Source organism: Schistocerca nitens, chromosome 1 (assembly GCF_023898315.1).
Source record: "Schistocerca nitens isolate TAMUIC-IGC-003100 chromosome 1, iqSchNite1.1, whole genome shotgun sequence".
NCBI lineage: Eukaryota > Metazoa > Arthropoda > Insecta > Orthoptera > Acrididae > Schistocerca > Schistocerca nitens.
In genome coordinates, this window is record NC_064614.1 from 836,796,788 (window position 1) to 836,819,349 (window position 22,562).

General features: G+C 42.1%; 1 protein-coding gene across 1 annotated transcript in view; it reads right to left on the reverse strand.

Moving 5' to 3' along the window:
• The window catches only part of LOC126208232 (synaptotagmin-14), a 586,661-nt gene that overhangs the window by 99,539 nt on the left and 464,560 nt on the right, over positions 1 to 22,562 (reverse strand). Inside the window, exons 5-7 of the mRNA XM_049938886.1 lie at positions 11,150 to 11,301; positions 10,967 to 11,059; positions 4,659 to 4,877 (exon numbers count right to left, since the gene is read on the reverse strand). Of these exons, the coding sequence (XP_049794843.1) occupies positions 4,659 to 4,877; positions 10,967 to 11,059; positions 11,150 to 11,301 (464 nt within the window). The remainder of the gene's footprint in view (positions 1 to 4,658; positions 4,878 to 10,966; positions 11,060 to 11,149; positions 11,302 to 22,562) is intronic.

Consider the following 22,562-nt stretch of genomic DNA (forward strand, 5'->3'; position numbering starts at 1 on the left):
GTCTGTAGTTTGATGGTATCTCTTTATCCCCTTTCTTGAATAGAGGCTTAACATCTGCATATTTTAGCCAGTCAGGAAATGTCCCAGTTATAATTGACTGGTTACACAAGTAACTTATAATTGTACTAAACTCATAAGAACATGCCTTAATTAACTTTGTTGATATTTCATCGTACCCACTAGAATGCTTTGTTTTTAAAGATTTTATTATGGATGTTATTTCTTTTGTTGAAGTGAGTGATATATTCATGTACTTGAAGCTATTTGTGAAGGCTAGTTTCAGATATTCAAGGGCATTATTTACTGATCCTGAAAGTCCCTTTCTATCAGTAACGGATATAAAGTACTTGTTACATAGATTTGCCACACTATGCCCATCAGTTACTAATGTGCTATTTGCTCCTGTTCCTTTCTGGTTCTACCCGCCTGCTCTTTCACTATATCCCACATTGTTTTTATTTTGTTCCCTGACATTGCTATTTTCTTCTCATAGTGCATTTGTTTAGACGTCTGAATTACTTTTTTTAATGTTTTACAGTATTCCTTGTATTTAGCTAAATCATCAGCATTGGAGCTATTCTTGGTCGACAGATACATTATTCTTTTTGTCTTACAGGAAATCTTTATTCCTTGTGTAATCCATGGTTTTATTATAGACTTCTGTTTAATTTGAGTAACTTTTAGAGGAAAACAGTTTTCAGACATGGTACTGACATTGTTCATGAATGTGTTATATTTTTTATTCATGTCATGAGCACTATAAACATCTTTTCAGTTCATATCTTTGAGCAGTTTTCTAAAACACTAAATTTTTGGTTGATTGACTACTCTCCTGTACTCAGATTTAGCAGTCTTGATAATCTGCTTAGAATTTACATCTAAAACAACGAGCTGCATGTCATGATCTGATAGTCCATTTATAACAGGTTTTATGATATGATTTTGTTCCTTTGATTTGTCTATAAAAATGTTATCAATGGCTGTCCTTGAGGATTTAGTGATCCTAGTTGGAAAGTTTATGGTGTGAGTTAGATTGAAAGACAACATCACTAACTGCAGTGAATGTTTGTTTACTGGAAGATTGCATTAGAAAATGTGTATTAAAGGCACCAGCAATCAAAATTTCTTTGTTTCTTCCTGTTAAATAACCCAAAAGAGCTTCTAGATGATCTAAGAATAGATTATAATTTCCTGCAGGTGCTCGGTAAATAGTTATTATTATATAGGATCTGTTATGGAACTCTACTTCTGTTGCACATGCTTCTAGATGCTGCTCTAAACAGAATTTATTAATGTCAATGTTCTTGAATTTATGGCAGTTTTTGATAAATGTGGCAACTCCTCCTCCATCCATATCTACTCTGCAGAAGTAGGAAGCTAGTTTAAATCCTGAAATGTCTAACATATCTATATCAGTGGTCACTTGATGTTCAGAGAGGCAGATTATGTCAATTTGGTTAGATGAATTCATTTCATTGATACAAATGAGTAGTTCATCAACTTTATTGCTAAGTCCCGGAATGTTCTGGTGTAATAAAGATAACTGATACTGCATACTAATGGGATTGTAACTGCTTTGGCGAAGTTGAACTGGCAGTTTCTGATTACTTTCTGTTAAACATTGTTTAAATGGAGGCTGTATGATAAAATCTGACTCCTGTTCATCTGTTTTCTCAAACTGAGTGTGTCTGCCAGTCTTTCTTAAAACTCGTTTTCTTTCTCCCTTCCCTATCCTAAAAAAGGCATCCCTCTGAACCTGTGACCACTGGTATTTTACCACTTGTGCCAGTGTCCCCCCTTAAGTTTTCTGCAATCAACCCCGACAGTTTTCCCTTCCCTTTCCTATTGAGGTGAAGGCCATGCCTAGTGACGTCCCATCTATCGATAGCATCCACAGGAATCAAACCAATATGGGACCCTATATCCGTCCTAAGCAGCCACTCCAACATGTCCACATAACATCTTTTCTTTATTTGTGTGTGAGGAACGTTTCCTGAAAGTTTGGCCGTACCTTTTTGTAACACCCTGTATAATGGCCTCTTCAATCAATTTTAATAAATTTTTCTTTTCCTGACAGTTTCTATATTTTTTCTCATATTCACATAGGTTCAAAAACGCGCTTCCACTTCTCTTACGAAAATCTGATTTCGACACCCACTCGTGTCTATATTTTCCATTTTCTTGTTTTCCTTTTTCCTACTCACTACTTTACTACTCCCACATAACATGAAACACTTAGCCACTCTGACAATCACTTAAGATTGATAAAATGAGTCCTGTGATGATTTTGGTCGAAGTGTTTGTTTACTTGTCGACTTTCAACCTATGATCACATGAGAGGAAATGCAGAAACCGCCACGACGGATAAAAGAAAAACATTTATTACGCACAGAGGTGAAAAACGTCATGGGATAGCGACATGTACATATACATAGGGCGTTACTATCGCGCACACAAGGCATAAAGGGGCATTGGCGGAGCTGTCATTTGTACTCAGAGGATTTATGTGAAACGTTTTCCCAAGTGATTATGGCCGCTCGACGGGAATTAAAGGAGTTTGAACGCGAATGGTAGTTGGAGCTAGACCCAAACCCATGGGACATTCCATTTCGGAAATCGTTAGGAAAATCAGGATTACGAGATACACAGGGTCAAGACTGTGCCGAGAGTATCAAATTTCAAGCATTACGCCTCACCAAGGACAATGCAGTTGCCGACGGCCTTCAAACAACCGCGAGCAGCGGCGTTTGCTTAAAGTTGTGGCAACAGACAAGCAACACTGTGTGAAATAATCGCAGAAATCAATGTGGGACGTATCCGTTAGGGCAGTGCGGCGAAATTTGACGTTAATGGGCTATAGCGGCAGACGACCGACGCGAGTGCCTTTGCCAATAGCACGACATCGCTCGCAGTGCCTCTCCTGGGCTCGTGACCATACTGGTTGGACGCTAGACGTCAGGAAAACCGTGGCCTGGTCAGATGAGTCCTGATTTCAGCTGGTAAGGGCCGATAGAAAGGTTTGAGGGTGACGCAGATCCCACGAAGCCATGAAGTCAAGTTGTCAACACGACACTGTGTAAGCCGGTGGTGTGTCCTCTGATCCAACTGAACCGATCATTGATTGGAAATGGTCATGTCTAGTTACTTGGCGACCATTTGCAGTCATTCATGAACTTCACGTTCCCAAACAACGATGGAATTTTTATGGATGACAATGCGCCGTGTCACCGGACCACAATTGTTCGCGACTGGTCTGAAGAACATTCTGAACAATTACAGCGAATTATTTGGCCAGTCAGACCGCGCGATGCTTTATGGGACATATTCGAGAGGTCAGTTCGTGCGGAACACCCTGCACAGCCATCACTTTCGCAATTATAGACGGCTATGGAGGCAGCATGGCTCAATATTTCTTCAGAGAACTTCGAACAACTTGTTGAGTCCATTCCACATCGAGTTGTTGCGCTATGCAAAAAGAGATCCGACATGATATTAGGAAGTATCCCATGACTTATGTCACCTGAATGTATTTTTCATTATTTCTGCTAGATAATGGAAGGAAGTCTTTCAACATATATGTGTTCTTGAGGAGTAAGGTATAAGGTTACTGTTTATGGTTAAACCGTTTCATTTGGTTGCATGGCTAAAAATTTATTTGGTTATCAAAATTTACGTTGCAGTTGTTTGTATTTGTGTACACTCTTTTCCTCTTCGAACTTCATTGCAGATTCGAAGCGCATAGTGGGGAAGGGTGAACAAAGAAAGTGGAATCTTTCTAAAATAACTAAAACTGTTGATGTAATTCAGAACAAGATGATGCGTTGGAACAAGGCCACAAAACAGTTTAACGTTCCCAAACAACACTTATGATGTTGTGCAGTATGATGTTTCAGGCTCCCATGTATATACATCAGAGGATGCCGAAAAAATAGGCAGAGCTAGAATTTGGTACAAAAACCTTGAAGAGAAGCTAGTTTGCTGTTGTCTTGCTGTGGAAGCTTTTTTCTTTGCGCTAAGTCATTATGTCTTGGGAAAGCGGCCGTGTAGTTGGCAGAGAGAAACAACAGTGAAAACCCTTTGAAAGACGGAGTAGTTGGCGAAAAATGGGTTACTGTTGGTCTTAAAAACCACAAAACCAAACTATCAGGAAGAAAACGTACAGGAGCATTCTAAAGCAGTGCTCTTTGGCTCAGCAAAGGAAATAGAGAATCCCTATAATCTTTTGGGAGATATTACAGTACACCTATTTTGACGCTAGGGTATATTTTCTGTGATTTAATACCTTTTTCTTGTTTTCTTTAAAGATATATTAGCAACTACTTTTCAGATTCGCTAAGTGTTATGTTTTTGAAAATAGTCACTTCATGGTAAGTTTGAATGTTATTTTCTAAGAGTAAAATATTGTTCATAATAACTTTATGGTATTTTCTAAGAGTAAAATGTAAATGGGGCGTAATACTATAAAGTAAATATTACATCCTCTTAAAATACAATTTTTATTATTTTCTATTTTTTTGAAATATGTAAAAAACAAAATGGGGGTCTGGGTTTGGGCACTTGTCTCTAATACTGCAGAAAGAAAAAAACGTTTCATTTTTGCAAATTGACGTTTCCGTCGACCTTGTACCGTAGACAGGTGCAGCTGCGGCGGTACTGACCTGCGAGTGAGTGGGGCCGCCGCGGTCCCTGGCCGGGATGTCGCGCGCCTGCAGCACGCGCACCGTCATCTTGCGCATCGGCGCGTCGTACGCGAACGCCACCTCGAGGTGTCCGCACTTGGACACCAGCTGGCTCTGCTGCTCGGCCAGCGTCAGCTCCGACACGTCGAACACCTGGTCGTGGTCGTGCTCGTTCTCCTGCGGCAGCACCACGATACACTACCATCAGAAGTGCCACCTGTCCTCTGTTCACCGTCAATGTTGATCATACAAGTCGCACAGTCTGGTCGTGTGGCTGAGTATGCAACACTTTTATGAAATGAGCATTCGCGAACACTGATAATTTGTGTATTGTGTATTAAATCGGGGATCTAGAAACGACAGGGAGGCTTCGTCCCGCCGTAGCCCTCAGTGGTTCACAACCGCACAACAGGCCACAGCAGTCCACCCACCCCACCGCCGCCCCACACCGAACCCAGGGTTATTGTGCGGTTCGGTCCCAGTGGACCCCTTCCCACCCCTCCCCCTCCCACGGAAACGTCTTATACCAGACGAGTGTAACCCCAAATGTTTGCGTGGTAGAGTAATTGTGAAGTAGGCGTACGTGGAGACAAAGCTTACGCAGCAATTGCCGACATAGTGTAAAGGGGAACCAGCCCGCATTCGCCGAACCAGATGGAAAAACGCCTTAAAAATCATCCACAGGCTGGGCAGCACAATGGATCTCGACACTAATCCAGATTCGTGCCAGGGTCCAGTATGCTTTCCCGCTCGGGTAGCAGCGCGTTAGACCGCGCGGCTAGCCGGACAGGCTCTGATAATTTACTCGAATATCTTCGCATGTTCTCTACGTACAGGAAACTCGAAGATCAAAACCCTCTTTTTGACCAGAAAATTGTCCTGACGTCTGCTCAACCTAATAGCTACAGCCCAAGTCCCAATATCCTATTTTAGATCAAAGCCTCAGTGCTCCTTCCAGCGTCCTGATTATTAAAAATTGACGCCCAGTTTCCTTCTGTCGTAAAGACAACTTCTCCTCATCCATCACACTCCCCAGCCCAACATCACCATCCTCGTCCCTAGACATAACGGTCCCTTCATTTGCACAGCTCCTCATCGTTCCACCCTCCTTTTCTACCATCACTGCATTTATCGCGAGCTGATCTCGAAGGACCTGCCAGAAGCATTATCGACTAGATCTACCATCGTCATCTGAAGTCAAAACTACACGGTAGTTTCAACTTAGTTTGAATGAAGAGCACATGTAAGTCTGCTACCAGTCCACCATACATGTTGGGAAAATGAAGTGACCAATGACGAAAGAAAATGCCATTTTCGAGAACCGTCCATAGCTCTATTTCTTGAAACAATTAATGATTTGTTGATGAAAACATAGTCTATTAAGTTCATGCCATTGGGTTTGGAATTAGTTTAGGTTATCCAACGTCTTGAGGACTACTGTGGAGTAGTGTCCGCCGGCACTAAGTAGCGAAATGCCCAGAGAGTCAGAGGACACTGACGACCGTTCTGTCCCAGAGTTTCAGGTAGCAGCACTTTCAGAACTCACAGTTCAGTGGGGAAAGACAGAGAGCCATCTGCTGAGCGGTTATGAACCTGGATTGCTGATTGGATTCAGCTGGATCAAAGTATAACCACTGACGCTAACGAGAAACAAGTGTCAAAATGTGCGATCTCAAGCGACACCAAAAAGTCGTCACTGGTTACAAGGCGGTTTGTCATACTCTGGAAGGAAACCTAAGCAACAAGGGCGTTCTGCGCCCAAAAAAATTGCCAGTACTGGTACTTTTAAATGGTATGAAAGGAACTGTGGCAACTGCAAGGGAGAACGCCTTTTGCCATTTGGCTGTAAAATTTGTAGAGGCGTATCCAAACAGGTGGTTCTTCCAGGAGAGGAAATAGCTTTACTTTTTTGTGGACGCTACACAAAAACTCGGGAAAGGGGATGCACTCATGATCTTGAAACTGTAAGAGGTCTGGAGGAGAAAGTAGTCTTCATTTTCGTTGATGGAAAAGGTAATCTCAGACCTTGTTCAAGCCAGACTTGATGCTGAGGAAGTCAGGGACAAGGATGATGAACTGCTTGGAAGTCTCAAATGTGTAGTTTGTGTATTATGAAATATGGATGTAACTGCGCATTTAAATCCTCTGTGGAGCATCAGATGAACGATTAAATTTTGTTAGGGTTTAATGTTTGACCAGTCGACAAGCGGTCTGAGGCATCTTGTCGCGGTCCGCGCGCCTCCCCCCGTCGGAGGTTCGAGTCTTCCCTTGGGCACGGGTGTGTGTGTGTGTGTGTGTGTTGTTCTTAGTGTAAGTTAAGTTAGATTAAGTAGTACGTAAGCTTAGGGACCTATGACCTCAGCAGTGTGGTCCCATAAGACCTTACCACAAATTTCCAATTTTTACCAGTCCAGAAGCCCTGTCACAAAACACGAAAAGGCGAGAAGGCAAATGCATTCTATAAGTAACTAAATATCACACGACGCTAGATATGCTGGGTATAAGCTCCGTATCCTTTTGTGATCAGCTGCTTGCCCATTGTAACCTATTCTTCAGACTCTAGCGGAGGGTGCTGATACGTTTTTCGGCGACTGGCCGTCCCCGGTAGCGGTACTCAAAGGGGCAACACAAAACGACAAGAATAAGGGTGAAAACAGACACACTAGTCATTGATTGATTTCAGGAGATGCGTGGCGGGGGAAGAAGAGGAGCCACCGCTGCTCAGCGATTACCAGGAAGGGAACGGAAGGGCGGGACTAGCAGAAGCACAATAGGGACGTCAGAATTCCCATTTCAGGAATATCGAAAGCTGACAGCTTTCCCCAATGATGTTTCTTCTCATACTGCTCAACGACATGAATGAGGCGTTACACAGAGCGCGAATGGCGATGGCTTGTACAGACTGTCATATAATCGAAAGATTATGACAATAAATACTGTATGTGCTCAACTGAAAGTCTAACGCAAAAAAGTGAGAAAATGTGTGAGCTACATGGGGGAGGACAATTGAGAAAAAAATCAAGAGTAAAGATAAGATCTGGACTGAAGTTACAGTCCTTGTAGAAAGTCGGGTGGGACAGAAAAGAGTTTGTGCTGGAAAATGTCCCACTCAAAAAGTAAATTATGGTATTCAAATATAATCAACATCACGCTTATCTCGATGCAGTTCCACGCAGATCCTTGAATTGAGTCCATAGATGTGCAATCAGTATCATAGCGGAAGAATACAAGTATGTTTCTTTGCAGTTCAAACTTTGAATTCTGTGCTAAAGTTTTATTGTCAGATGAGGTGAAAACTTTGTTCATTAACATTCATTCTTGTTTCTGGAGCTTTCGAGCGATGCTTTGGACGGTACGACTAAAACTATGTGATATTGCCACGAAATACATGTCCGTTACATTCTGGAGAAGACGTCGACTTTGGTGAAGGATACAGCAGATTGCAGGGGATCCCATGCCAGCCATACTGAAAACGACGAAAATTTCAAGAGAGGACCCAGCAAGGAAACTACAATGTTGCTACTTAGATTCGGCTGTCTACTGGACGGGCTATATTCAATGCATCGAATGCGCTGTTATGATGATGACGAAACTAAAGAGCATTGCTTGGCGAATACGCACACACTTTCGCCACCACAATCAACACGCTGCTGAAATCTTCCGCCTACAGCTGACATTACCACGTGAAGCAGAGGAGCATTTCTTAGCGACGTCATTCAGTGCATCCTCTGTGAGTCTCACCAATATTAAATTATGTCAGGAAAGACTTAAACATCCATCCAGTTCCGCGGCTCGGATCAGAACCTTCGCATTCCAGCTTGAAATGCATATGCATTGCATCAATCCTTCCTTGGAGAATCAGGATTTGTAGTCGGAGTTTACTCGCTTATAAAGTTTGGCTTCATTGCTGCACCGCCGCGGATTGCATTTCGCTTCCCTCACGACTCGATCGGCGAGCTGACGCAATTAGCAAGCTAACGCAATGAGCACCGAAGACGTAGCATGTTTCTGCCGTGCAAGTGAAGTCACCACAAAGGAAATCATTGGAAAAATCCATGATATAGTAATGCAAGACCGCCGAATAAAAATTTTTTAATTGCCGAGACTATAGGAATGAAACAGAGCGAGTACATGATAACCTGCACGAAGAATTGCTTATGAAGAAGCTGTGTGCGAGTTGGGTGCCGCGACTGCTCTCAGTCGACCAGAAGAGCATCCGGCACAACATTTCAGCACAATGTCTAGCGATGTTTAATCACAATCGACAAGACTTGCTGCACCGATTTGTGACTGTTGACGAAACCTGGATCCATCATTACGCATCATGGTCAAACCGGCAGTCAAAATAATGGAAAAATGCTACTGAAAGTGCACCGAAGAAGGCAAAGATCACTTTGTCAGCTAGTAAAATGATGGGCGCTTTTATTTGGTATTCCCAAGGAATGATCCTAACAGATTCTTGGAAAAGGGTAGAACCAAAACTGGACTCTATTATGCTTCATTGTTGGATCGTTTTAAACTTGTATTGGCTGAAAAAGGTTAAGTTTGGCGCCATCCCACACGTCAACGGTAACAATGGCGAAAGTGCATGAACTGGACTTTGATTGGTTTCTCATCAACCCTGTTCAACAGACATGGCTCCAAATGACTTCTTCCTGTTCCATAACTTGGAACTTCGGCTTGCTGGAAATAAATTTTCATCAAATGAGGAGTGATAGTTGCAGTAAATGAGTATTTTGCCGAGTTTGACAAAACCTGTTTTTCCGATGGGATGAAAAAGCTGGAGGAGAAAGTGTACATCCAAAAGAGACTATGTTGAGATGTAAGGTGACCTGTTTACGAAACAAACTTTTGTTTTGTTTTTTATCACAGTTGTGAAGCCAACGGCGTATACACTGAAGGAAAAAGAATCGCAACACCAAGCAAGAGTTGTGCGACATAAACGGAAGTTGCCAAGCGTTTTTTCTACATCTGAAAAACGATGTCTATTCAGATTTCACGCCAGTCGCATAAGAATGGCGCTAGTAGCTGATGTTAGTCAAGAATGCCTTTAAGGCGGCAAAGACGTCATTGTCGACACGTCATTGGGATTGAACGAGGTCGTGCAACAAGCCTACGAGAAGCTAGATATTCCTTATGCTGTGCTGCAGAAAGACTTGGCAGGAATGTAATCACTGTACATGATTGGTGGCAGCTGTGGTCACGTGAATGTTCGGTCGCCAGAAGATCGGGTTCTGGACGGCCACATGACACTACCGAGAGAGAAGACCATCGTGTTCGGCGTGTGGCTCTGGCGCATTGTACTACATCTGAAGCGGCAGTTTGAGCGGCAGTGACACAACGAAATGTTGTAAATCGGTTGCTTCAGGGACAGCTCCGAGACAGAAGCCATGTAACGTGCATTCTACTGACCCCAAACCACCACCATTTGCGACTTCAGTGGTGTCAAGCGAGAGCTCGTTGGTTGGCAGGATGGAGGTCTGTTACGTTTTCTGATGAAAGCTGCCTCAATGCCAATGACGGCCGTGTGCTGGTTAGAAAGAGGCCAGTTGAGGGCCTGATCTGGGGTACGATTTAGTATGACAGCAGGAACACTCTCGTGGTTATCCCACGCGCACCCTGACTGCAAATTTGTACGCCAATCGGGTGATTCGATCTGTTGTGTTGTCCCTGATAAACAGCATTCCAGTGGGTGTTTTTCAACGGGATAACACTCGTCCACATACCCTGTTGTAACCGAAAATGCTCTACAGAGTGTCGATGTTTTGCCTCGGCCTGCTAGATCGCCAAATCTGTCTCGAATCGAACACATAATCGAACACATATGGGACATTCCCGGATGACAACACCAACTTCATCCACAAACAACTTTAACCGTCCCTGTACTGACCGACCAAGTGCAATACGCATGGAACTCCATCCCACGAATTGCATGCGGCATATGTACAAAACTGTGCACGCATGTTTGCATGTCTGCATTCGACATTCTGGCGGTTACACCGGTTATCGATGTACCAGGGTTTCAAATTTGAAATGATTTCTCTCGCGCTTACATTAACCTGTGGTCTTCTAATGTTAATCACTTAAATATGTAAGTCAGACAAACGTATTCCAGAAATTTCATTACTATACATTAATTATCTTCTAGTGATGAGATTCCCTTCAGTGTATGTATGATTTAAACAGCACAGCGTTCGGCCTTGTTGCTAGATTAGACGTTTATGAGGGAACAACATTGTGTCTGGAGGAAGCTCCCAGCGTGGGCTGTTGCCCGGGAGGCGACTCACGTCTTGGTTGGCGGCGGGGTCGGGCTGCGGCTGCGGCAGGCGCCGGTAACCGCCGTGGCGCGGGTCTCGGTGGCGCAGCTCCGCCGCGGCCGCCGCCGCCTCCTCCTCGGCGCTGGTGCTGCTGGAGGCGCTGCTGCTGACGCTGCCCGCCGGCGCGCCGCCCCCGCCGCCCCCGCCGCCCACGCCGCTGCCGCTTGCTCCCGCGCGGCCCTTCTCCGCCAGTGACGCGGGGTCTCCGGAAGGCCCCGCACATGCAACCATCGCGCCGCCTCCACCGCCTCCACCGCCTCCACCGCCTCCACCGCTGCCTCCAACGCCGACGCTCGAGCAACCCGCTGTCCAACACACACGCAGACACACACACATATACACCTTGCGCTGTCGAGACACTCTCTAGTCTGGCACAGTGTGCTAACGTCAAGATCAGGAAGGTTCAAAAAGATGCATCCCATCACACAGAACTGTACGCTCTATATAGATACAGGTAGAAACTTTGGGTAACTTTGAACTTGTGGATAGAAAGCAAAAGTTTACCTTGGCAGTGGTTGACAGGCGCCCTTCCCGTGACTGTCAGTGGGCTAGCTACCTCACTCGATCGTTCACTATTCATTGTGAGTCAGATGGAGATGTCGAGAACACAACAAAAGCCGTTTTACGTTCCCCTTTACAACAGCTGCAATTCAGTTACAACTGTGCGGCATTAATGTCGCTGAGAGTGCGGCGCTGTACCTCCTAAAGCTTGCGAAACTGACGTCTTCCAATAAATTTTACACTAATATCGTACGTCTGGTTAGTGATCACTGTACCCGCTTACGACGGTCCTTTTTTTTTTTTTTTTTTTGATAGTAAAAAAAATCACTAAGACGCAACGGTTGCCTCATATTTTAGAGCAGACCACCACTGCAGTATTTCTGTAACAAAGATTTCTACCCTTCGTAGTTGATTCTTCCTGTGTGTACTGATTACAAGTGTAACAGTATCTCAGTTACGCCACCATCTACGTGAGGAAAGATAACAATGATCCTCGTTACACTGAGGTGACAGAAGTCATGGGATGGCGATACGCACATATAAGGATGGCGGTAGTATCGCGTGCACGAGGTATAAGAGGCCAGGGCATTATCGCTCAAGTGATTCATGTCAAAATGTTCCCGACGTTATTATGGACGCACGACGGGACATAACAGACTTTGAAGGCGAAATGCTAGTTAGAGCTAGACACATGGGACATTCGTTCCGGAAATCGTTAGGAAATTCGATGTTCCGATATCCACACTGTCAAAACTTCTCTTACCAGATTTCAGGCATTACTTCTCATCACGGGCAGCGCAGTAGCCGACACAGCCTTCACTTCACCACCGAGAACAGGGCGCTTGCGTAGAGTTGTCATGCTAGCGACAAGCAACACTGTGTGAAATAACCGCAGAAATCTATGTGGGACGTGCGACGAACGTATCCGTTACGACAGTGCGACGAAATTTGGCGTTAATGGACTATGGTGGTAGACTACCGACGCGAGTGCATTTGCTAACAGCACGACATCGTCTGTGGCACCTCTCCCGGGCTCGTGAACATACAGGCTGGACCGCAGACGACTGGAAAACCCTGGCCTCGTCAGATGAGTCCTGATCTGAGCTGGTAAGAGCTGATGGTATGGTTCGAGTGTGGCGCAGATCCCACGAAGCCACGGACCCATGTAGTCAATGAGACACTGTGCAAGCTGGTGGTGGCTCCATAATAGTGTGGTCTGTCTCTACATTGAATGGACTGAGTCCTCTGATCCAACTGAACCGATCATTAACTCGAAATGATTATGTTCGGCTGCCTGGACACCAACTGCAGCCGCTCCTGGACATCATGATCCTAAACAACGATGCTCCGTGTCACCGGGTCGCAACTGTTCGTGATTGGTTTGAAGAATATTCTGGACAGTTCGAGCGAATGATTTGGCCACCCAGGTCACCCAAAATCAATCACATCGAACATTTATGGGACATAATCGAGATGTCAGTTCTTTCAGAAAATCATGCACTGACAATACTTTCGCAGATATAGCTCACGATATTAGGAGGTATCCCATGACCTTTGTCAGCTCAGTGTAAAAGCCAAATACCACCGCCGTCGTCTCACAGTGTGGTACATTGTTTCTTTCCGAGTAACAATAGGGATGAGGGAGTTCCTCCGTCAACAAAGTTGAACTTTCTAGAGTGATTGTATCAACAAACTGGTCTCTCCTTTGCAGAAATATGTTCTTCGCCAGGATGACTATGTTGACACATAAATACGTAGACATGAAAAATGAAGACGTAGATATTAATTACGTTCCTTTTATTTAAAAAGCTTTAACCGCTTTCACATAAAAAATTCGGAGCCGTAGTTTTTCAGCACGAGCTCGTACATTTACAATGGTTACCTGTTTTCCTAAAACAGTCACAAATTTACTGCCGAGACAAAAATTACAAGATTTGGGGCTTATGCAAGCTACGTGAGATCTGACTCCCTGTCCAAGGCATTTAAACTCCTCAGATGCTCATTCAGTTAATATTACACCTAAGCTACAAGCAGCTTCCCAGGAGCCTGTTTTTAATGTAGTACTCTGCAGCAGTTACTAATCTCTCTTACTGGTTTTTAAATCGCCAGCAACTTTTCAAAACACCTTCGTACTTTGTTGAAAACAAGTATTCTTCCTGTGCTGTTCAGAAAGTAGCGTGAGACTTGAAGATACATAAGAGGAAGTGCAACGATTGAAAGACGACAGATAGTCTCTACGCTTATCGGGCACGCAGCCATTATTGCCACTCGTACGCAGGAGTGATATGGTCGAAATAGCATACGACGTATACGAATCGCACACAAGCATTCATCGCCAGTTCTAGCCTATTTGTATCAAACTTGCTGAAAATCTGACAGCATTATATGGAAGGGAAATGTAATAATGAGGAGAACACGCTGGTGCTGTACATATTCAGGAAGGAAGACATCGTCACGATCTCTGAATCATTTATGTATTATGCAAAATATCAGGGAGCCGCCGGCCGGAGTGGCCGAGCGGTTCTAGGCGCTACAGTCTGGAACCGCGCGACCGCTACGGTCGCAGGTTCGAATCCTGCCTCGGGCATGAATGTGTGTGATGTCCTTAGGTTAGTTAGGTTTAAGTAGTTCTAAGTTCTAGGGACTGATGACCTCAGAAGTTAAGTCCCATAGTGCTCAGAGACATTTGCACCATTTTTTTTTTTTTTTTTTTTTTTGCATCAGAGAGCCGCCTCGCGAGGGGGAAAAAGCTTTACAAGTCATTTTATTAACTTCTATAGAATATTTATCAAATAGTCTCTGAATAAGAAAGCTATTAGAACCAATGTTTGAAGCGTGTCATCGAATTTTCCCCCCACAGTCCACGTTCAGTTCGACTGCTTACGACTCTTGCATCCTTTTTCTGAGCAATAACTTCCGAGAACCACATGAAAGTTCAGTAACGTTTAATAGACAGGCAGTGGGACGAAACCTCTTTAGCTTTATAATCAAGAACCTTTTACCGCCGCAAACTCCTGTGGAGCCGGAAAATATCAGTGGAGCCTTTCTGAAAGCGGGGACTATATTTAATGACCCCAATACGAAACTCGGGTGCGAACTTTAATGAGAGCACGAAAGCTCGATACCACATACATCCGATTCCTCTGGTTCCTAAACACAAGAAACCCTTTGTTGTCCCGGACCAGGTGGAAGGTCAAGAGTCAGCTGCATAGGCGACTGGCCTGTCAGTGACAGGTCGGAAATTACACGACTGACTGGCGGTCGGCGTTCGTTACATCTTGACAGAAGACCTTTTTGTGGGACCGCATCAACCGACTCGAACATTGCGTAATCATCTGTCTGACGGACGTCTTCATCAAAGTGTACCACACGCGATAGGAATTATTGTGGTGAAGACGAGCAAAATATGTGAAACCATTCATTGTGAAAAAAAGAAAACAAAGAAATACTGTTTTTTGATAGGAAAACGCATGAAGCATACAATATTTACGATGGTTTTGCTACAAAGAAATCTCGGATCTGTTAGAGCCGTTACGTATGAGCATTATTTAGAGACGAAGGCTACATCAAGCTGCTGGTATGAAAGGCAGCAGTGTGACTCGATACTGCAAACCCCAAACTACTTTACGCCAACGAAGTAGTATGTGAAGGGAGAAGTAAATCTAGAATTTCCGTACCAGTTTTGCATTATATCAATTACATATTCCTTTTATTGTAAAGTAATCGTAACTACTGATTAGAGTCCAAGGGACAATTTAAAATATTGTGCCAGAAACATCATTTTGAAAACAGTCGTGAATGGGCGTTTGGTAACTGAAATATGTCCTGATGGGTAATAATCCGCAATAAATATTTTATTTAGTAAATAACTGAAAATATTTTGCTCCTTTATTTTTTACTATCATTGTAAATATGTAAAACGAAAAACTGTTAAAATAACGAGCGTTAACAATTCTTCATTCTTTAATATTTATTATTATTACTGTTATTATCTGTGCCATTAATACCTAAAAGGAAAAAATGCTAAACTGTGGAGCGACGGATTATCATATAATTAGAAATAATTTCTCTATTTTTGGTGCAGTTCATATAAAAATAATATAATTTCTGAAAGCGATACAAGATTAGGTCACTAAGACGAGTAACTACGGTAGGTATATCCTCAAAGAGCAAGGAATAGATTGTAGCACTAGGAAGTGTGAGGATCAAAAGGAGACGATACCACACATTACACTCATACTTAAGATCCTGGCCTGGAATCCACGGAATATTTGAAAAGGCATCACGAGGTCGCCAAAATAAACCACCAGAAGTTGGGAAAGTGGTATCAGTTAATGAAAGACTGTCCTCGATAGAACACGTACGATCCTCTTAGTGTTGTACAGAACTTAAAAGATCAAAATCTACTGGAACTGCAGCTTCATAATCGATAAAACAATCGGTTGTAAGAGACCTGACATAATAGTGATCAATAAAGCTCAGCACGTCACTTTCACGACGGACACTGCTGTGTCGTGCATCGATACCTGGCAGATTTGGTGAAAGCCCTGTGGAAATAGAAACCTGTATACATCGTCTCTGTGGTAATATCAGATGCTGTCGTCCCAAAATGGATAGTGAACAGCCTACAGGACATGCAATGCATACTTCGCTATGTTGGCAGCTGCGTAAGGAAGCTGTACTGAACACTTCCAGAATACTTCGTCGGTTTCTAGGAGAACGCAGTTAACTTACTGACAGTTTGTCGTTAAAACCGTTACCATTATATCAATACCTTGTAAAAAAGTGTGAGCCAATAAATAATAATAATAATAATTATTATTATTATATAATAATAATAATAATAATTATTATTATTATTATTTAATAATAATAATTATTATTATTATTTAATAATTATTTATTATTATTATTATTATTATTTATTGGCTCACTCTTTTTACAAGGTAATGATATGATAACAGTTTGATAACATATTGACATTAAGATAATTATGTATAATATTTTCACGTTAGTATTAATGTATACGCTCTGTAATTAAACGGGTTGTTCATGACATATTCACAACAGTAGCTACCACTGGAAAAGAAAGCATTGGACATTTAGCTACAGAGATGAAAGAAAATATAATACTAATCAAATACAATAATTATTGAAACATATAGTATATTATATAATTTTTAAATTTCATTTTTATTAATTAATTACTATTGAGAAACGCATCATTGGTCTAGACGGTTCATGTAATTTGGACATCTGTGCATTTTCGTTCATGAGATGAAAACAGTTTTTACAGGAACAGATATCACGCAAAGGGCAAATTATTTTGACGTTTGCTAAGTAGTCTTAACTTTATCCATCGAGATCTTGATGTAAGTATGTTTTCTTAACCAAAGATGATACTTCATTATATGCACAGCGCTTTAAAAAGAAATTCAAAACTGTAATGATCCTTAATGCTTGCATTGAATGTCTTTGGAACAGTAAGTAGCAGTTTTTGTATACATCAGGCTAACGACCACTTAGAGCTCGTTATGCTATGTTTATGTGTCAATGGAGATGAAATTCCACTGTTACAGGAGCTTTGCTCTTCACATGTAGCACATGTTATACATACTTCTGTGTGAAGTTTCGCTGCGAGCATATCACGGATTACATCACTGTACTTCTCTTTTTACGATGTATCGAGTGAAATTGAAAGTAAACCATTTCTTTAAGAAACACTTGATTTAGTATCTTTCTGTTTGTAATTACGTGGTTGTTGCAGATGGGACATTAACCCTAGTTTTCTTTGTGCCTTTTGCTTCAGTATCGCAGTGGAAGAAAAAATGACACAAATAATAACTACTCAGCTAAAAGTTCGTCTTTTTGTGAAAAAATTGAGGTGTTGTTGGTTACGTTTGGCACCACTAAATACAGGAATTCTTAATATTCTGAGATTAGCTAGGATTAGATCCATAGTTTGCTGCTTCCATTCATGAAGATAATCAGGAGAGTTACGGGCTTTCTTTATTGAACACTATTTGTACTCAGTGTTGGTTTCACTTCACCTTGTATAAGCCAACAATATGGTATCAGGGCGAGATGACCTATACGACAGCTTTATAAGACCAAAAACGTTCTATCACATGTAACGTTGGCTGCCGTAACAGATTCCTCGACTTGCGCCATTGAGTGGTTGGATTTCGGGTTCCACTGAATACGTCAGGAGTCCACTACACGCAGGATGTGGTTTACACGGGTAGCTCCGTGGCGTGGACTGCGCAGCTTTTTAGGTTAGAGGTTCTCGGGAAAACACCAAAAGGGCTTTTACCGACCTCCCAATTCAGATGATACAACTGCCGAAAAGTTCAAAGAAAACTTGAGTTCAATTTCAAACACGTTGCCGATTCATACAATTATAGTTGGTGGTGACTTTAATTTACCTTCGATATGTTGGCGAAAACACATGTTCATGTCCGGAGGTACGCAGAAAACATCATTTGAAAATGTGGTAAATGCATTCTCTGAAAATTATTTCAAGTAATTAGTTCATGAGCCCAAGCGAATAGTAAATGTTTGTGAAAACACATTTGCCTTCTTAGCAAAAAATAATCCTGAGCTAATAATAAGCATCAAAACTGATACAGGGATTAGTGAACACAGGGTTGTCGTAGCGAGATTGAATATTGTCCTCTAAAAACAAACGAAAAATACACCTATTCAAAAAAGTAGACAAAAATTCACTTGACACCTTTCTGAGAGACAATTTTCACTCCTTCCAAATTAACAATGTAACTGTAGACCAGATATGGCCTGAATTCAAAGAAATAGTATCCGCGGCAATTGAGAGATTTATGCCATATAAATCAACAAACGACGGAGCTCACCCTCCTTGGTACACAAAAGGGTCAGAACACTGTTGCAGAAACAACGAAAAAACAAGCCAAATTTAAACGGACGCAAAATCTTCAAGATTGGCGATCTTTTACAAAAGCTAAAAATTTAGCGGGGACTTCAATGCAAGATGCTTATAACAGTTTCCTCAACGAATCTTTGTCTCGAAACCTGGCAGAAAATCTAAGTAGATCTGGTCGTATGTGAAGTATGCTAGCAACAAGACACAATCAATGCCTTCTCTGCGCGATAGCAATGGACATACTACCGAAGACAGCGCTGCCAAAGCAGAGTTACTAAACACAGCCTTCCGAAATTCTTTCGCCAAAGAAGACGAGGTAATTATTTCAGAATTCGATTCTAGAACAGCTGCCAACGCGAGTAACATATAAGTAGATATCCTCGGAATAGTCAAACAACTTAAGTCACTTAACAAAAGTAAGTCTTCCCGTCAAGAGCGTATATTAATTAGGTTCCTTTCAGTACGCTGATACAATATCTCCATACCTAACAATCATATACAACCGTTCGCTCGACGAAAGATCCCTGCCCAAACACTGGAAAGTTGCACAGGTCAAACCAATATTCAAGAAAGGTAGTAGGAGTAATCCACTAAATTACAGGCCCATATCATTAACTTTGATAAGCAGCAGGATTTTGGAACATAAATTGTGTTCGAACACTATGAATGACTTCTAAGACAACGGTCTACTGATATAAGAGTCAACACGGATTTAGAAAGCATCGTTCTTGGTGAACACAATTAGTTCTTTACTCACATGAAGTGTTAAGCGCGATTGACAGGGGATTTCAAATTGATTCCATATTTCTAGATTTCCAGACGGTTTTTGACACTGTACCACACAAGCGGCTTATAGTGAAATTCCACGCGTATGGAATATCGTCTCAGTTATGTGACTGAATTCGTGATTTCCTGTCAGAGAGGTCACAGATCGTAGTAACTGACGGAAAGTGATCGAGCAAAACAGATGTGATTTCTGGCGTTCCCCAAGGTAGTGTTATAAGCCCTTTGCTGTTCCTTGTCTACGAGGGCCATTCAGTAATTAAAGAGACAAATTACTCTGGAGAAAAAAGCGTTTATTTTTACAAGACAATTCTTTTTCTACTTTTCCACATAATCCCCTTGAACATTTGTGCACTTGTTCCAACGGGCTACAAGCTTTTTTATTCCAACTGAAAAGAACTCTTTATCTTAACGTTTGAACCAATTTCCGACAAACTTTTTCACGTCCTCGTTGTTCTGGATCCTCTTCCCACGTAATGCCTCCTTCAGTGCACCAGACAAATGGAAATCACTATGTGCTAAATCAGGACTGTAAGGGGGATGGGGCAGTACTTCCCAACCAATTTTGTCGATGCTTTCAGGGGTTGGTTGAGCAATATGAGGACAGGCATTGTCTTGCTGGAGAATCACACCTCTCTCTCTCTCTCTCTCTCTCTCTCTCTCTCTCTCTCTCATGGCTGGCTTCACCTTATTTGAAAGCAAATCCAAGTAGTATTGGCTGTAAATTGTACGCTGCTCTTCAAGATAATCACAAAAAACTGGACCTTCAGCATCCTAAAACACCGTGAACATGACTTTTCCTGCTGATGCTTGGGTTTTGAATTTTTTCTTGACAGGTGAGTTGGTGCGCGTCCACTCCACGCTTTGTCTTTTTAATTCTGGTTTATAATAGTGAACCCAAGTTTCATCACAAATTAAAATTTTGTTGAGGAAGTGCTCATCTTTTCTTTCATAACGTTTCTTTAGCTCTGTGCACACTCTCAACCTTGTTTCCTTGGGTAGCCGCGTCAACTCCTTTGGGACCCTTCTTGCACATGTGTTGCGGTACTTCAGCTTGTTACAGATATTGTTGTGAACTGTACCAGTACTAACTTGAACCTTATCAGCTAACATTTCCAGTCACACGACGGTCGGCACGAATAGTGTCATCAATTCGACTTTCAAGTGAGGGAGTTGAAACTGCAACTGGTCGGCCAGAACGGTGTGCGTCAGTCACCATTTTTGAACGGCTCTACCCACTTGTAAAAATTTTCAAGATTCATACAACCTTCACCATAAACTTAAGACATTCTACAGTACATATTCACTGCCTTCTCGCCTTCAGCAAGTAAATAACGAGTAACAGAACGTAGCTCAACTAATGTGGACGTTTCAAGCGGACTCGCCATCTCGAAATGTATTTTTGAGGTTATAAACAAAACAATGTTGATACATCAGCCGATCAGCGCTCATCCTAGTGATACCAACTTAAAGCCATAATAGAACCAAACTTTCACTACTAACAGTTTTTCCCCCAGACTAATTTGTCTCTTTAATTATTGAATGACCCTCGTATATGAACGATTTAGGAGACAATCTGAGCAGCAGTCTCAGGTTTTTCTGCAGATGATGCTGTCGTTTATCGTCTAGAAAAAGTCATCAATAGGTCAAAACAAACTGCAAAACTATTTAGAAATGATATCTGTTGGGTGCAAAAATTGACAATTGACTGTAAATAATGTAAAGTGTGAGGTCATCCACATGAGTGATAATAATCCGTTAAACTTCGGTTACGCGATAAATCAGTCAAATCTAAAGCCCCTAAATTCAAGTAAATATCTGGGAATTACAATTATGAACAAATTAAATTGGAAAGAACATATAGAAAATGTTGTGGGGAAGGCTGCCCAAAGACTGCGTTTTTTTTTTTTTTTTGTCAGGACACTTAGAAAATATAACGGATCTACTAAAGAGAGTGCCTACACTATGCTTGCCCGTCCTCTTTTAGAATGTTGCTGCGCGATGTGCGATCCTTACCAAATAGGACTGGCAGAGTACATCGAGAAAAGTTCAAAGAAGGGCAGCACGTTTTCTACTATCGCGAAATAGAGGAGAGAGTGTAACTGAAATGATACAGGATTTGGGGTGGACATCACTTAAAAAAAGGCGTTTTTCGTTGCGGAAGAATTTTCTGTCGAAATTTCAATCACCAATTTTCTCCTCCGAATGCGACAATATTTTGTTGAAGCCGACCTACAGAATGAGAAACGATCATCATAATAAAATAAGGGAAATCAGAGCTTACACAGATAGATATAGGTGTTCGTTTTTTCTGCATGCTGTGCGAAGTTGGAATAATAGAGAATTATTGTGAAGGTGGTTCTATGAACCCTCTGCCAGACACTTAAATATGATTTGCAGAGTATCCATGTAGGTAGACGGTGCATTTATTTGGCTTAGTCCGCTGCGTGGATTATAGATAACTGCAGCAGTGTGCAAATAAGTAGGCGGGTGCGTGATGTGCTCTACAGACTGTCCCAGGAGGAAAAGTCAGTATTCAAAGATATGACATGAACGATCATTCGAAGCAAAAAGTTCGCGTTTGCACGGGCTCTAAAATACATACCTTAGAAGCTATGAGCACCCCTTAATTTGCAGTACTATGAAACAAATCACTTGTACTGCAGTCTCTTTGCGTTCCATATTTTGAGAGGTTGTAGTACGGACCAAAACAAATTAAAAAAGTGTGCAGTAAACATGGGGTCTAAAGAGAATACTTTAAGAACTAAGAGCAATTGTCCAGTGGAAGGGATGTGTTTCACAGTAGCGAAGCTGAGCAAGTGCTCATAGCTTTTAACGTGTTCACTTTAGAGCCCATATTTACGGGACATTTCTTTTGTGTTCTGGTTCATACTGCTACCTCTCAAAATATGTAAAGCAAACAGCTTGCAGTAGAAGAGATCTGTTTCACGGTACCGAAGATGAAGGGGTACTCATAGCTCCTAAAGTATGTAGTTTAAATCGCATTTTTACAAGACTTGCTTCGAATGATGGTTCCTCTCATATCTCTAAATATTTGCCTTCTTGTGTACATAGAGGGACAGAGCATACTCTACGGTGTCGCCACTGGACTGTCTCTCTGTCTCTGTCTCACGCCACACCCTTCCAGCAGTTGCCTATCATGGTAACTGGCGACGCTAGATTAGTGCCACATTGGACAACTGTTTATGCTTATGACTCTCGCTGGATAAATTAACATGTTCGGTAAACTATCGCTGTCGCTTCATAAGCTGATAATTGTCATTTTTTCTTTATGCCTCACATAAAGCACACTACAGTGACTGGGTACCTTCACCATTCAGAAACTAAAATGAAAATGGAAGCTAAATGTCTTACGTGCACCAC